The sequence below is a fragment of the Protopterus annectens genome, chromosome 11.part0, assembly GCF_019279795.1.
Source record: "Protopterus annectens isolate FY-2018-M chromosome 11.part0, PAN1.0, whole genome shotgun sequence".
In the NCBI taxonomy this organism is placed as follows: Eukaryota; Metazoa; Chordata; order Ceratodontiformes; family Protopteridae; genus Protopterus; species Protopterus annectens.
In genome coordinates this window covers 810800584-810815700 of record NC_056745.1, presented here as the reverse complement: position 1 = coordinate 810815700, position 15117 = coordinate 810800584, and the positions used below count along the sequence as shown (strand labels likewise).

The following is a 15117-nucleotide window of genomic DNA, read 5'->3' as shown; positions in this document are numbered from 1 at the left end:
ATCCGGAATCTACTCCAGGTTCTTTTTAGTTCCAAAGAAAACAGGGGACTGGAGACCAATTTTGGATCTCAGTATCTTGAACAAGTCAGTCAAGAAAACAAGATTTCGGATGGTCACGCTGCAATCCATCCTTCCCTTTTGGGAAAGGAAGCTGGATGTGCTCTATAGATCTTCAGGATGCGTACTATCACATAAAAATGAAAAGGCGCTCCAGAAGATTCCTCCGCTTCAGGCTGGGAACCAGTCATTTTCAATTCAGGGCCCTGCCCTTTGGTCTCACCACTGCCCCCCGGGTGTTTACCAAATGCATGGCAGTGGTAGCTTCTCACCTGAGACGACAAGGATTCCAGGTGTTTCCATATTTGGACGACTGGCTCCTTACAGCCCCCACCAAGCATCTTCTTCTAATGGCCAGGGACTACACCTTTCACACTTGTCGAAATTTAGGCATTTCAATAAATTTCGAAAAGTCTGTTTTGTCGCCTTGTCGTACTATTTCCTTCATAGGTGCAAATCTAGACACAATCAACATGTCTGCGAGACTAACAGATCAGAGAATAACAGACATGCACAAAATGGTCTCGCTCCTCTTCAGCAGCAACAGAATCAAAGCCAGGTTAGTTCTGAAAGTGTTGGGGATTATGGCGGCTGCCATACCTCTGCTTCCATTAGCCAGATTCCACATGAGAATCCTTCAATGGATGCTCTTCACGCAATGGTCGTACCAGCAACTTCCAATGTCTCACACCATTATAATCACGCAAACATGCAGAAATCATCTTCTGTGGTGGATGTCTTCCCCTCAGCTCTTATTGGGAAGACCTTTTGTTCCTTCCCCTCCGGTTGCTACTCTGACAACGGACGCCTCCCTGATCGGGTGGGGGGGGCATTATCAGGGCAGAACTGTCCAGGGCACATGGCAACCAGCCGAATGCCACTTGCACATAAATGTTCTAGAGATGAGAGCAGTGCTTTTAGCGTTGCAAGCCCTTCAAGACTCTCTTCCCTTGGGAACGATAGCAATCCAGACGGACAATATGTCCGTAGTGTGGTATATCAACAAACAAGGCGGAACCAGGTCCTACCCCCTGTGTCGAGAAGCACTCAGACTGTGGCAATGGGCGATTTCTTCTCAGCGTTTTCTGATAGCAACGCACATCCCGGAAGTCCAATCAGATCGCGGACAAGTTGAGCAGAGCTATCCTCATGCCTCACGAGTGGTCTCTGAAAGACTCTGTTGTGAGAGAAATTTTTCTCAAGTGGGGCCAGCCTTGCTGCGACCTTTTTGCTACTCCCAAAACAGCAAGTGCAGAGATTTTTCACCCTATTCCGTTACCAGGCCAACCCAGCAGAGGCGCTCTAGTCCAAGTTTGGCCCGGGGACTTCTGTATGCATTTCCCTTCCCACTAATCTCTCAAGTAATACAGAAAGCTATCGCTCAGAAGGCTTCATTGATCCTCATTGCTCCGTACTGGCCTCGACAGGTTTGGTTCCCCTTTCTACATCAGTTTCTGTTGGAGCGACCTTGGCATCTGGACCTAGTTCCAGATCTTTTGATCCATCAGTCGGGTCAGTTTCATCGCTCCCTTCCCTCTCTGAACCTCACTGCTTGGTTCCCCCAATTCCAACTTTAGCCAGGTTTCCTCAAATATCTCACTCTGTTCGAGATATTTTGATAGCTTCCCATAAATCTTCCACTCGAAAGATTTATTTGAGTAAGTGGAAACGTTTCGCCTATTGGGCTCAAGGAAGGGACATAGATCCTTTCACTGCTTCCATCCAAATGGTCCTTGATTTTGTAGCTGAACTCTTCCATGCAGGTTCATCTCCTTCTACTCTTAAAGTTCAATTGGCAGCTATTTCTAATTTTCATGTGGGCATTTCAGATTCTGCCATCATGTCCCACAAGCTTTGCAAAGCCTTTTTGAAGGGAGTTTTTCTACTCAGACCTCCGGTAAGAAATCCTCCTCCTCCTTGGGACCTAAATTTAGTTCTCAGTTCTTTAATTCTCTCTCCTTTCGAACCCGCATCCTCCTGTTCTTTAAAATTACTATCATGGAATACTCTCTTTCTAGTAGCTATTACTTCAGCTAGAAGAGTTTCAGAACTTCATGCACTCAGCTGTCGACCTCCTTATCTGTTGTTCCATAAGGACAGAGTATCCTTACGAACCAACCCGTCCTTTTTACCTAAAATAGCCTCCACGGCTAACCTAAATCAAAGCATTGACCTCCCGGTGTTTTTTCCAGAATATTCTAACAGATCTGAACAAAGATTACATTGGCTAGATTCATCGTCAGTTAAGGTACTATTTGGATAGAACAAAACAATTCAGAAAATCTGACCAGCTGTTCGTCTCTTATGCAGAAGGCAGAAAGGGACTTTCAGTTTCAAAGGTATCATTATCCAGATGGCTAACATCCCTGATTTCCCTTGTTTATGAAATTAGACACCAAAAGCTGCCTAGCAAACCTAAAGCCCATTCTACCAGAGCCTTGGCTACTTCTATAGCCTTCCAAGATAGACTGCCTATTGACACCATTTGTGCAGTGGCTACTTGGGCTACTCCTCACACTTTCATTTCTCATTATAAGTTGGATTTAGCCTCTAGACATAGAGCTAATTTTGGTTCCACTGTTCTCAAGAGTCTGTTCCGTTAGGCCACCGGGACAAGGTGCTAGGACGCGGTCCCATCCAGCAAGAATGAAGGCGAGATAGACAACTTAACATATAGAAGTTATGTTCTTACCATAACGTTCCATGTTAGTTGTCTTCTTCTCGCCTTCTTCTTGCGTCCCACCCTCCTTCCCCCTGGCCTGGACAGACCTAGAGGAGTTTTGATTGTGACCTCTCTTTCTACCACCTCTTTACTTTAGGTATATGCTCTGCTGTGCATATTTCCTGTTTCAGGATGTAGGTCACCCTTCTCTTCTCCCTTGTTTATAGAGGTGGACTTTGTTACTAGTTATTTTACTACTATTATAGGCAGTGCCTAGCTTACAAACGAGATCTGAGGTAACTCACGCCTAGCATTGTGGGATATAGGGGGAGCCTCGAGCCGGTGGAACCAACTCTCGAGCTTTTAGAGTGGCCGAGTCGGAGCCGAGGATCGGCTCCGAACCCATCCAGCAAGAAGAAGGCGAGAAGAAGACAACTAACATGGAACGTTATGGTAAGAACATAACTTCTATTTTCTTTGGTGGGCAGAGACATGTCACCAGAACATGGGAACAGTCTTTCACTCTACCCCCTGCCACCCAAACCCTAACTACAGACGCATCAGACTATGCTTGGGGGGGGGTCCACCTGGCAGCGAGATGCATTCAGGGCATATGGAGCCCAAAACAAATGCATCTGCATATCAACCAGAAAGAGATGTTAGCTGTTCAGAATACCCTGACAGCCTTCAACGACTTGCTTCATCCAGGACAAGTTCTGATAAAGACGGACATAAGCAAGAGGGTACACATTCCTACCCCCTTTGCAGACTAGCCATGGCATTGTGGGACACAGCCGTGACTTACCAAGTACGTCTTCAAGCTCAGTTCCTGCCAGGAAAACAAAATACTCTGGCAGACGACCTAAGCATAAATCTTATGGACCCTCATGAGTGGAAATTGGATCCACAAGTCTTCAGCATGATAACCGAGAAATGGGGGAATCCAGACATAGATCTGTTTGCCTCTCCCCAAAATTATTAACTGGACAAATTCTGCACAAGGACTTATCACAGATAAGCATGGAAAGTGGATGCCCTATCCTTCAGTTGGAAGAACCAGTCAGTTTATGCCTTTCCTCCTCTGCCTCTTCTCTCCAAGGTCTTACTAAAGGTCAGGCAGGAAAAAACAAAAATGATCCTAATTGCCCCGGACTGGCCTCGCCAGCACTGGTACCCAATTCTAAGGAAATGTCACAACTCCCTCCTTGGTACTTGCCTCTAATACCTAATCTACTTTCTCATTAGATCAATCAAATTCTGCACGATCAGCTCCAAACACTGGAACCAAGCACAAGGAATGGACACAGCAAAGCCAAATATTCCTCAGATTTTACAGCACTTGACTGAGATGCTTGACAAGGGCCTATCTTTTTTTATCAATAAAAATCCATGCCTCTGCCATCTTGGCTCATTACAACACAGAGCCTCCCATCTTTTCTCATCCTCTGCTAAAACAGTATCTTAGAGAGGCCAAAAATGTAAGGCCTCCCAGAAGATCACCAACTCCTGCACGGGACATCAGTTCTGTGCTGGAAAAGCTCACCCTGGCTCCTTTTGAACCAGCAGCTACTGCGGATATAAAGTTTTTATCTTGGAAAGCAGCTTTCCTTCTGGTAATCACTTCAGCAAGAGGGGTTTCAAAACTACAGGCCTTCATGGCTGTGGAGCCTATTATTACATTTTACCCGGACAGGGTGTCCCTCAGGACCAATCCTTCCTTTACGCCTAAGGTGATATCCAGTGTGGCTCTTAACCAAACTATTCACCTGCCAAGTTTTTACCCAAATCCGCAGAACAAGGGAGAGTGGATTCTGCATCCCTTGGTCGTACACAGACAACTACGATTCTACTTAAACAGGACCAAATCTCTAAGAAAGTCTGAGCAACTACTGATGGCATTTGCTGAAGGATCAGAGGGGAAGGCCATTTCAAAGCAGACTATTTCAAAGTGGTTAAGCCACTGCATTCGTTTCTGCTACTTGCATCTTGGTAAACCAAGGGAATCGGGTCACATTCCACCAGGGCTGCATCTACCTCAGCAGCTTTTTCTCAGAGGTGTTCCAACCAAAGACATTCTAGAAGCTACTACTTGGACCTCTGTTCATACATTTACAAAGCATTATCATTTGCCTCTCTTCTCTAAGTCCAGGGCAGGCTTTGCCACTACAGTTCTGCAGGGCCTTTTAGCTGCTCCTAATGCCGTTTAGTTCCAGCCTCCCATCCATAGCTTTGGGATTCTACCCAAATGTAATGACTGCAACAGTGAAACACGAAGGACATAGTACGGATGTCCTTCAAGGATGCATCTGCAGTCCTAACATATGGGTTGTCCTGCCTCAGGCAGCCCTTCGGTCGGCCGGATTCCAAAGTTTGGGTCTGGCCTCGGCTGATGTCGCACTTCACCCGACATCATAGCTGCTGTTTATTGGGTATAAAGGCATCAGCCAACGCCATTTTCCTCTGTCTTTCTTGCTGCGCGGTGCCCGAAGCAGAAGCTGTTCGCAAGTGCCGGACGGTCAGATCCAGAGATTTCTACTACCGAAGACTTCTAAAAAGCTAAGTACCCCGTTGGGGACTCTTTCTTGCCTCAGCCGATGTCAGACAAAGTAAATAATTGTTTAACTTGTGGGAAACAAATACCTCATAAGGATTTCCACTCTTACTGCCTTCCTTGCTTAGGCCCAGACCACGACGTATCAGCTTGTCTAGCCTGTGCCTCCTTCAACCGACGGACACTTAGACGTCGGTCGGAGTTTGCAGAGGAGTTTTTTGGTCCTGCTTTTGCATACAAAATGCCGTCGGAGACTCCGACTACTCAATTAGCTAAAAAGCGCAAGGAAAAGGACCGACACTCGCGGTCCGCGGTTTCGGCTGAAACCACGGTTAGGCCAACCGCGAGTGTCTCGGTTTCGGCTGAAACCGAGCCCCCGGTTCTTCCTTCGTCCGAAAGCATGCCTCCGATAGCCGAAGCCTCACAGAGCATGGCTGAATCTGCTACTGAATTAAATGCTACAGAAGCAGGCACACAGGATTTGTCAGACACTATTCCTTTAGACATATCTACCCCTGCACGTGGGGCTGCTAGACCCCCTGCTTGTATGTCTATCAAGGCTTTTGCCAGGGCTAAAGCAGCTAAATCTTCTAAGGCCTTACCTGCTAAAACTCCTTCACATAGGCCTACCTCTAGTTCCCAAATGCTCAGCCTGGTTGAGGATCTCATTTCTTTGATCAGGGGATCCCAACCTCACCCAGACAGGGCCTCTCAGCCCCCTCCTGACAAGAGGCCTAGAACTGAACCTCCGGAACCTGTCTCCACAGATTATTCCTCGGATGACTCAGACATTTCAGACCCTCACGAAGGCCCATATTCTCCTTATGAGGATTCTGATGCAGAAGACTCCACTCCTTCTGCTTCTCCTCCTGAAGAATTTTCCTTTGGGGAAACTTTGCATGCTATGAGGGAACACTTCCAATGGCAGGGCCAGGATTTTTCAGATTCAAGGAAAAGGCTAAGGACCTTTTTACACTTACCACAGCATAGGCCTTTAGCCATTCCACCAGTACTAACAGTTGTTGATGATGCATATAATGATGCCTGTACAGCCCCTGATTCTCTTCCTCCGGCTCCTGCCAAGCCAGACAGATATTACAGGGTCCCGGACACACATTACCATTTGTATAAGGCTCCTGTTGCAGACCCTGAAACCATTTCACAGGGCCTTAAAGGTGTGGCAGCTGCCTCTGCCAAAAACCCTCTTCCCTCTGAAAGGGAATCTAGAGCATTAGAGAGATGGGGTAAAAAGGTTTATACTTCTCCTAGTCTTTCGGCCAGGGCCTTGAACTGTCACTTTCACATGATTCAGTAACAGGAATTTTTGTTAGACCAGATAAACAAAAAACTTTCTTCTCCTGAACCTTTAGACCGCAAGTCCCTTCAGGATTTGGTACATAACTCTCAGCAGGTCAGTAACCATTTCTTAAAATGTGGCTATGATGCACTGGAGGCTTCCTTTAGATCAGCTATGACTGGAACAGTGATTCGAAGGCATGCCTGGTTAAAAGAACAATCCTTACCAGACCATGTTAAGTCAAAACTCCTAGATGCTCCCATGGAGAAACAGTTTGTTTGGCTCTCCTGCACAGGAGGTTCTAAAGAAGGTGGAAGAAAAAGCAAAATCTGTCCAAACAGTCAAGGATTTCTTACAGGTCCAACCTCCGAGGTTTAGCCGAAATTGGCCTTCGAAGAATTGGTCCTTTCCAGACAACTCCAGAGCGCAGAGAGGCAGAAATAGACGCCCCAGAGGCAGAGGTCAATCTAGGGGTGCCTACAGGGGATGTCAGTGGCAATCTACCAACCAGAGAAATACTGCCACGGATTCAACTACAACCACTTCCACAGTGCAGACACAATGACTTGGTTCTAGTTCCGCCTACCAGGGAACAACTGGAAGCACCCTTGGGCGGAAAGCTAGCCTTATTTTCCGACAACTGGCATTACATTACAGGAGACAAATGGACTTTACAAACAATAGACAAGGGCTACAGGTTTCACTTCCACACTCTACCAAAAAAGAGAGGAATGCCAAACCTACCACCAATCCAAAAAACAGACGCTCTAAGACAAGTCAACAACTTACTAAGGATGAGAGCTATAGAAGAGGTACCACCTATGGAACAAGGCCAAGGATTTTACTCCAGGCTTTTCCTTGTACCAAGAAAAGAAAATCAATGGAGACCTATTCTAGATTTGTCCGCACTGAACACATACCTCATTGTTCCAAAATTCAAAATGCTGACCCTCCAGCAGCTTCTTCCCATGTTGGGCAAGGAGTCTTGGCTGGTGACTCTAGATCTCAAGGAGGCTTACCTGCACGTCCCTATACGACCAGATTGCAGAAGACACCTCAGATTTCTTGCAGGATCAGAGCATTATCAATTCTCAGCATTGCCTTTTGGCTTATCTGCTGCGCCCTGAGTATTCACGAAATGCCTGGCATCAGTAATTGCTCATTGCACGCTTCAGGGAATTCAAATTTACCCATACCTGGATGACTGCCTAATACAAGCGGACAACAAGGCAAAATTAACAAAAGATTTGGAAAATGTCATACAACTGTTGCAAGCCTTGGGATACACAGTCAGCATGCAAAAGTCAAGACTAGTACCATCCCAAAGGATAACATTCTTGGGTGCAGAACTGGATACATCAACTCAGATGGCTTTTCTCACAGAAGAAAAACAAAAGCAACTACCAGCCTACTTCATGACATTAACAACACAAACTCGGCTTACTGCAAGGAAAGTCCTGCAAGCCATGGGCTACATGGCATCAAGCATAATATTGGCTCCACATGCCAGGCTGCTATGAGAAAGCTACAATGGTACCTAAGGAATGTATGGTCTCAACACAAGCACAGTCTAGAAGCCCAGATTCCAATAATTCCATGCCTGAAGCAAGAATTCCTGTGGTGGGCTCAGGCCTGTCAGTGGAACAGAGGCTTGCCTTTCCACAAACCTCATCCAAGCCAGACCATCACCACGGACGCCTCAGACCTAGGATGGGGGGCACACATGGTGGACAAGTGTATTCAAGGCCTATGGACCCAAGACCAGCTGAATCTACACATGAATCTAAAGGAGATGCTGGCAGTGAAACATGCGATCCAGGCATTCAGACCACTCCTTCAACAGGGTCATCTGCTGATAAGGACCGACAATACCACAGTCATGTGGTACATCAACAAACAGGGAGGTACACATTCATATCCTTTATGCCGGATGGCAATGGACCTGTGGAATGTGGCCCTGAATCTCAACATTCAACTTCAGGCCAGATTTGTACCAGGAAAAGAAAATTCTCTAGCAGACACCTTAAGCAGAACTACCACGGATGCTCACAAATGGATGCTGCATCCAGATATCTTCAAAGCCATAACAAAGAAATGGGGACTACCAGAGATAGACCTGTTCGCCTCCCCACACAACCACCAATTGAAGAAATCCTGCACAAGAGCATATCACCCACTTGCTTGGAGGGTGGACTCCCTTTCCTTCAGCTGGAAAAACCTGACGGCATATGCATTTCCACCTCTTCCCTTGATGTACAAAGTTCTACTGAAGATCAGAGAGGATCAGCCAAGGCTAATCCTGATAGCTCCAGACTGGCCGAGGCAACATTGGTACCCGCTACTGAGAAGCATGTCTCGGACACACGCATGGCCTCTACCTCTATGTCCCTTACTTCTAACACAGGACAACTACAAGATCCTACATCCAAACTTGAAAACACTGCAGCTAGCTGCTTGGAATATTGCATAAAACAAAATAACCCAGGTTTATCCCAGAGGGTTAAGGACATTATCCTGGAGGCACGCAGACCTTCCACAAGGAAGACTTATTCAGCCAAGTGGAAAAGATACCTCATTTGGAGTGCAGCAAAGGGAGAAAATGTCTCATTGGCAAACATAGCACACATCCTGGAATATTTAGCAGAACTGTTCCACAATGGCCTGTCTTACTCCTCCATTAAGATTCATGCATCAGCAATTTCAGCAGAATACAACATGGATCCTCCTGTCTTCTCTCATCCTCTACTCAGGCAGTTCTTGAGAGGAATCAAAAATGTAAAACCTCCAAGGAAACCACCTTTACCTACATGGGATCTCAACTTTGTGCTGGAAAAGTTAACACTCCCCCCTTTTGAACCAGCAGCAACAGCAGAATTACAGTTCTTGTCTTGGAAAACTGCTTTCCTGCTAGCAATCACTTCAGCAAGAAGGGTATCTGAGTTACAGGCATTAATGGCAGTACATCCCTTCCTTATCTTCCATCAGGACAGAGTCTCTCTGAAAACTAACCCTACCTTTATGCCAAAAGTGGTCTCCAGAGTATCATTGAACCAAGCGATTCATTTACCTACGTTCTTCCCCAACCCACAGAACAGGGGGGAAAGACTGCTACATACCTTGGATGTGCACAGACAATTACGCTACTATGTGGACAGAACGAAGACCAGCAGAAAAACTGACCAGCTTCATGGAAAGACAACTCCTGAAAATATCAGACCTCATTCCACAAGAGCTACAGCCACCACTACAGCTTTCCTACGAGGAGTGGCTATCAAAGACATTTTAGAAGCTACTTGGAGCTCCGTGCATACATTTGCCAAGCATTATAATCTTCCCTTATATTCTAGATCCCGAGCAGGTTTTGCAACTGCTGTTTTGCAAGGGATCTTAACTACACCATCTTTATCTTAGTGCCTCCTCCCCCAGTTTGGCTATGGTATTCTACCCATATGTTAGGACTGCAGATGCATCCTTGAAGGACATAGTACAGTTTTGTACCTACCATAAATGTAGATGTCCGATAGGTATGCATCTGCAGTCAGGATTACCCACCCTCCTTCCCCTCTGTGGTATTCCTAGGGTATTTACTCCTCTTTTAGCTAGCTGGGGGAATCTGTTATGGTGTATTTGTTTGTATATATGTGTGTGTGTGTGTGTGTGTGTATATATATATATATATATATATATATATATTTTTTTTTATATTGTTTGCTCTCTACTGTTTGGAATTATTTGCATTTATCCAAATTTAGCCTTCCTAGAGGGCACCTGGCATCTGGGGCAAGAAACACTGAGGAAAATGGCGTCGGCTGATGCCTTATTACCCAATAAACAGCAGCTATGACGTCAGGTGAAGTGCGACATCAGCAGAGGCCAGACCCAGACTTTGGAATCCGGCCGACCGAAGGGCTGCCTGAGGCAGGACAACCCATATGTTAGGACTGCAGATGCATACCTATCGGACATCTACATTTATGGTAGGTACAAAACTGTACTTTGTGTACACTTATCATAAATGTAGATGTTCGAGTGTATTCATTGTTGCAGTCCAGGTTACCCACCCGCCATCCCCCTTTTTTCTAGAACTTCTCTTTCCTTCACTATATTCTAAAGCCTTTGTGGTTGCTTTTAGATGAAGGTAAAGTTTATGTTATTACAATTGCATTTACATATTGCAGTGTATATATATATATATTTCTTTTTTTTGCTCCCCATTTGGGGGGCACCTGACATCTGGGGCAAGAAAAACTGAAGAAAATGACATTGGCTGCATGTTTTATACCCCTGACGACCTGACGTCATGGAAGAGGAGGCAGCAACCGACGCAGGACCCAAGACTTTGATATTCAGGCAGACTGAGGGCACCCTGCCAGCAGAGTACCCAAATGTAATGTCTGCAACAGTGATTACACTCTAACATCTACATTTGTGGTAAGTGTACACAACTGTACTTTGCAGCTAATTTGTACATTTAAGAGCAACCACAGTTTACTGAAACATAGCTGGTTTGTACAATATGTGCAGATTTTGAGACTGCATTTTTTCTGCCCGTCTAGGACTCCCCCCATGTGGAAACATGACTTAATTCTCTTTTGCAAAGGTGATAATGGGCCTTCCTTCCTGGTTATTGTGCAGGCATTGTTTTTCAATTAACCTTGATGGACTGGAATATTTTGAACTGACAATAAAAATGTAAGGTTTGTTTTTCAGTTAACCTTGATGGATTGGAATATTTTGAAGTGACAAAATGTAAGGTTTCTTTGTTTCCTTTTTCTTTTGACCTGCAGTGTGTAGTTGGTGGTTGCAATGCCAGTTTTGCATCTCAGGGGGGCCTTGCTCGGCATGTTCCAACACATTTTAGCCAGCAAAACTCTTCAAAAGTATCCAGTCAGCAAAAGACCAAAGAAGAATCCCCATCCAAAGCAGGCATGAGTAAAAGAAGAAAACTAAAAATCAAAAGGAGGCATTCACTACGTAAGTTATTACCAGTCAGAGTCGTTTGAGTCAACTGGGGTCTTTGTTTTTAAAAATGTAAGACTTAAGTTATGCAGCAGTTTCAAGCTTTTAAGAGAGAATTGTATTCCAGAACTGGAGGGGGAAAAACACGTTTTTCTCAAGCATTTTACTTTACTGGTGTCACTGCATGACTGTTTTAGATATTTTCTCATATGCCATAACAAAATGTCTTAACACGGGGTTGCTTCGCTTAAGTAATTTATTCCTGTAGTCAAGGATTTTGCATGCGTGATGTAATAACATGGGATACCGAGTGCATTATTGTGAGAGGAACAATGATCCTTCCTCTTCATTGACTTAGACCTGTTGTATCCCACATTTTGACTGTCCTGCTTTTTCGCGTACTTTGATTTTTATTAGTGGTTATATTTCATACAGCAATTTAAGGCATGTTTTAATACTTTGTTTGAAAGAACTGAGGGGGTATGGTGCTTTTTGTTTTTCAAATTCAGAACTTTAATTCCAAGTTACTGTCTCCAGCTTCATTCAGGCAAATTTTTGGCATTGTCGAAGGACAGACCCCATTTGGAGAGAGAGTGTCTCTGTTAATGTTATGATTGTGGCGGCAGCCACATAAAAAGGAGCTAGCTGAGCAGAGCTCCTCTGTCCATCCCATTAATAGGGAGTCAGTGGCGTTGTACTGTTTTGGGAAGTGCATATTTGCTTCAGCAACCTTTTCCTTGAAGTCCCTGAATTATTTGGCACACTTTACACGGCTACAAAGGGATTTGACCAAGGAGCTCTCCAAATTCCTCTCAGACTTCATGTCTGTGCAAGACTGTAAAAGATCATCCTCACAACTGGTCACTCTGCTATCCATTTCCACTGTGTCCATGAAGTTAATATCCCATGCTGCAGACCTCACGGGCTGCTGGTTAATGCATTGCCATACTGAGACATGCCTGGATGTGGCTATGCTATTTTTCCAAGTCTTCTTTTATCAGTGCTTTGTTTGATGGAACACCCAAATTTGGCCCTTCTTTTAAAAAATGCTCTTCTGCAGTGAGCAGGAGGGAAGGACCCTGTCTGCTATAGGGATTCGCTTTTCTACCCCTCAGCAGTCTTTTTCCTGGAATCAGGGGAGACAAGAAAGTGTGGATGTCCTTCAAGGAGGCAACTGCAGTCATAACATATGGGTTGTCCTGCCTCAGGCAGCCCTTCAGTCGACCGGATTCCAAAGTCTGGGTCTGGCCTCGGCTGATGTCGCACTTTCCCCGACATCACAACTTCTGGGGTATAAAGGCATCAGTCGACGCCATTTTCCTCAGTCTTTCTTGCCGCGCGGTGCACGAAGCAGAAGCTGTTCGCAAGTGCCGGTCGGTCAGATCCAGAGATTTCAGCTACCGAAGACTTCGTAAAAAGCTAAGTACCCCGTTGGGGACTCTTTCTTGCCTCAGCCGATGTCAGACAAAGTAAATAATTGTTTAACTTGTGGGAAACAAATACCTCATAAGGATTTCCATTCTTACTGCCTTCCTTGCTTAGGCCCAGACCACGACGTATCAGCTTGTTTAGCCTGTGCCTCCTTCAACCGACGGACTCTTAGACGTCGGTCGGAGTTTGCAGAGGAATTTTTTGGTACCGCTTTTGCTTATAAAATGCCGTCGGAGACTCCGACTTCGCATATGGCCAAAAAACGCAAGGATAAGGACCGACACTCGCGGCCCGCGGTTTTGGCTGAAACCACGGCTAGGCCTACCGCGAGTGTCTCGGTTTCGGCTGAACCAGAGTCCTCTGTTATTGCTACTACCGAAACCATACCTCCGACCACCGAGGCCAGAGAGGCCCCGGCAGAGTCGGCCTCAGAATTCCCTACCGAAGCTAGTGCTCAAGAATTGTCCGACACCATACCTTTGGACATTTCTACTCCTGCACGTGGGGCAGCTAGGCCTCCAGCTTCTCTGTCTATTAATGCCTTCTCCAGGGCAAAAGCTGCCAAGCTTTCAAAAACTTTGCCTGCCAAATCTACTTCCCAGAGGCCTTCCTCCAGTTCTCAGATACTCAGTCTTGCTGAGGACCTCATTTCCTTAATTAGGGGTTCCCAACCTCACCCAGACAGGGCCTCCCGACCTCCTCCAGACAAAAGGCCCAGGACTGATCCCTCTGAACCTCTTTCCTCAGATTACTCCTCTGATGGATCTCATTTGTCAGACCATCAGGAAGGGGCCTACTCTCCTTATGAAGATTCAGATGCAGAAGATTCTATTCCTTCCACCTCCCCACCAGAAGAATTTTCCTTTGGGGAGACTTTACACTCCATGAGGGAGCACTTTCAATGGCAGGGTCAGGATTTCTCTGATTCTAGAAAAATATTAAGGACCTTTTTACATTTGCCCCAGCATAGGCCCTTAGCCATATCTCCTGTTCTGACCGTAATTGATGGTGTACAATGATGTCAGTACTGCACCTGATTCTCTTCCCCCGGCCCCTGCCAAACCTGACAGATATTACAGGGTCCCGGATTCTCATTTCCACCTGTATAAAGCCCATGCTGCAGACCCAGAAACTATTTCTTAGGGCCCTAAAGGGGTTGCAGCTGCTACTGCCAAGAATCCCCTTCCCTCTGAAAGAGAGTCTAGAGCACAAGAGAGATGGGGGAAAAAGGTATATACATCTGCTATTCTGCCAGGGCATTAAACTGTCAATTCCATATGATACAGTACCAAGAATTTTTGTTAGATCAGCTGAATAAGAAGCTTTCTTCTCCTGAACCTTTAGACCGTAAATCCCTTCAGGATTTGGTACACAACTCTCAGCAGGTCAGTAATAATTTTTTAAAATGTGGCTATGATGCACTGGAGGCTTCATTTAGATCAGCTATGACTGGGGCAGTAATTCGTAGGCATGCCTGGCTGAAGGAGCAATCTTTGCCAGACCATGTCAAGGCTAAACTCCTCGATGCTCCAATGGAGAAACAAAGTTTATTTGGCTCCCCTGCACAGGAGATTCTAAAGAAGGTGGAAGAAAAAGCAAAATCTGTGCAAACAGTAAAGGAATTCCTGCAGGTCCAACCTCCGAGGTTCATTTGGCTCCCCTGCACAGGAGATTCTAAAGAAGGTGGAAGAAAAAGCAAAATCTGTGCAAACAGTAAAGGAATTCCTGCAGGTCCAACCTCCGAGGTTCAGCAGAAACTGGCCTACAAAGAATTGGTCCTTTCCAGACATCTCCAGAGCACAGAGGGGCAGGAACAGACGCCCTAGAGGCAGAGGTCAATCCAGAGGTGCCTACAGGGGCCGTCAGTGGCAGCCTGCCAACCAGAGGGGTAGTGCCACAGCTACAACTGCAACCACTACCACAGGACAGACCCAATGACTTGACTCTGATTCCGCCTACCAGGGATCAACTGGAAGCTCCCTTGGGCGGGAAAGCTGGCTCTATTCTCCAGAAACTGGCATTGCATTACAAAGGATACATGGACATTGCAAACAATAGACAAAGGATACAGGTTTTACTTCCACACTTTGCCAAAAAGGGGCGGAATGCCAAACCTTCCACCAAACCAGAAGGCAGAGGCTTTAAGACATATCAGCAAAC

The 15117-nt window shown here is 45.8% G+C and overlaps 1 protein-coding gene across 1 annotated transcript in view; it reads left to right on the top strand.

The window, feature by feature from the left end:
* The window catches only part of AEBP2 (AE binding protein 2), a gene marked incomplete in the record, with an annotated part of 407327 nt that overhangs the window by 240972 nt on the left and 151238 nt on the right, over positions 1-15117 (top strand). Inside the window, 1 exon segment of the mRNA XM_044088225.1 lies at positions 11355-11541. Coding sequence (XP_043944160.1) covers positions 11355-11541 — 187 coding nt within the window.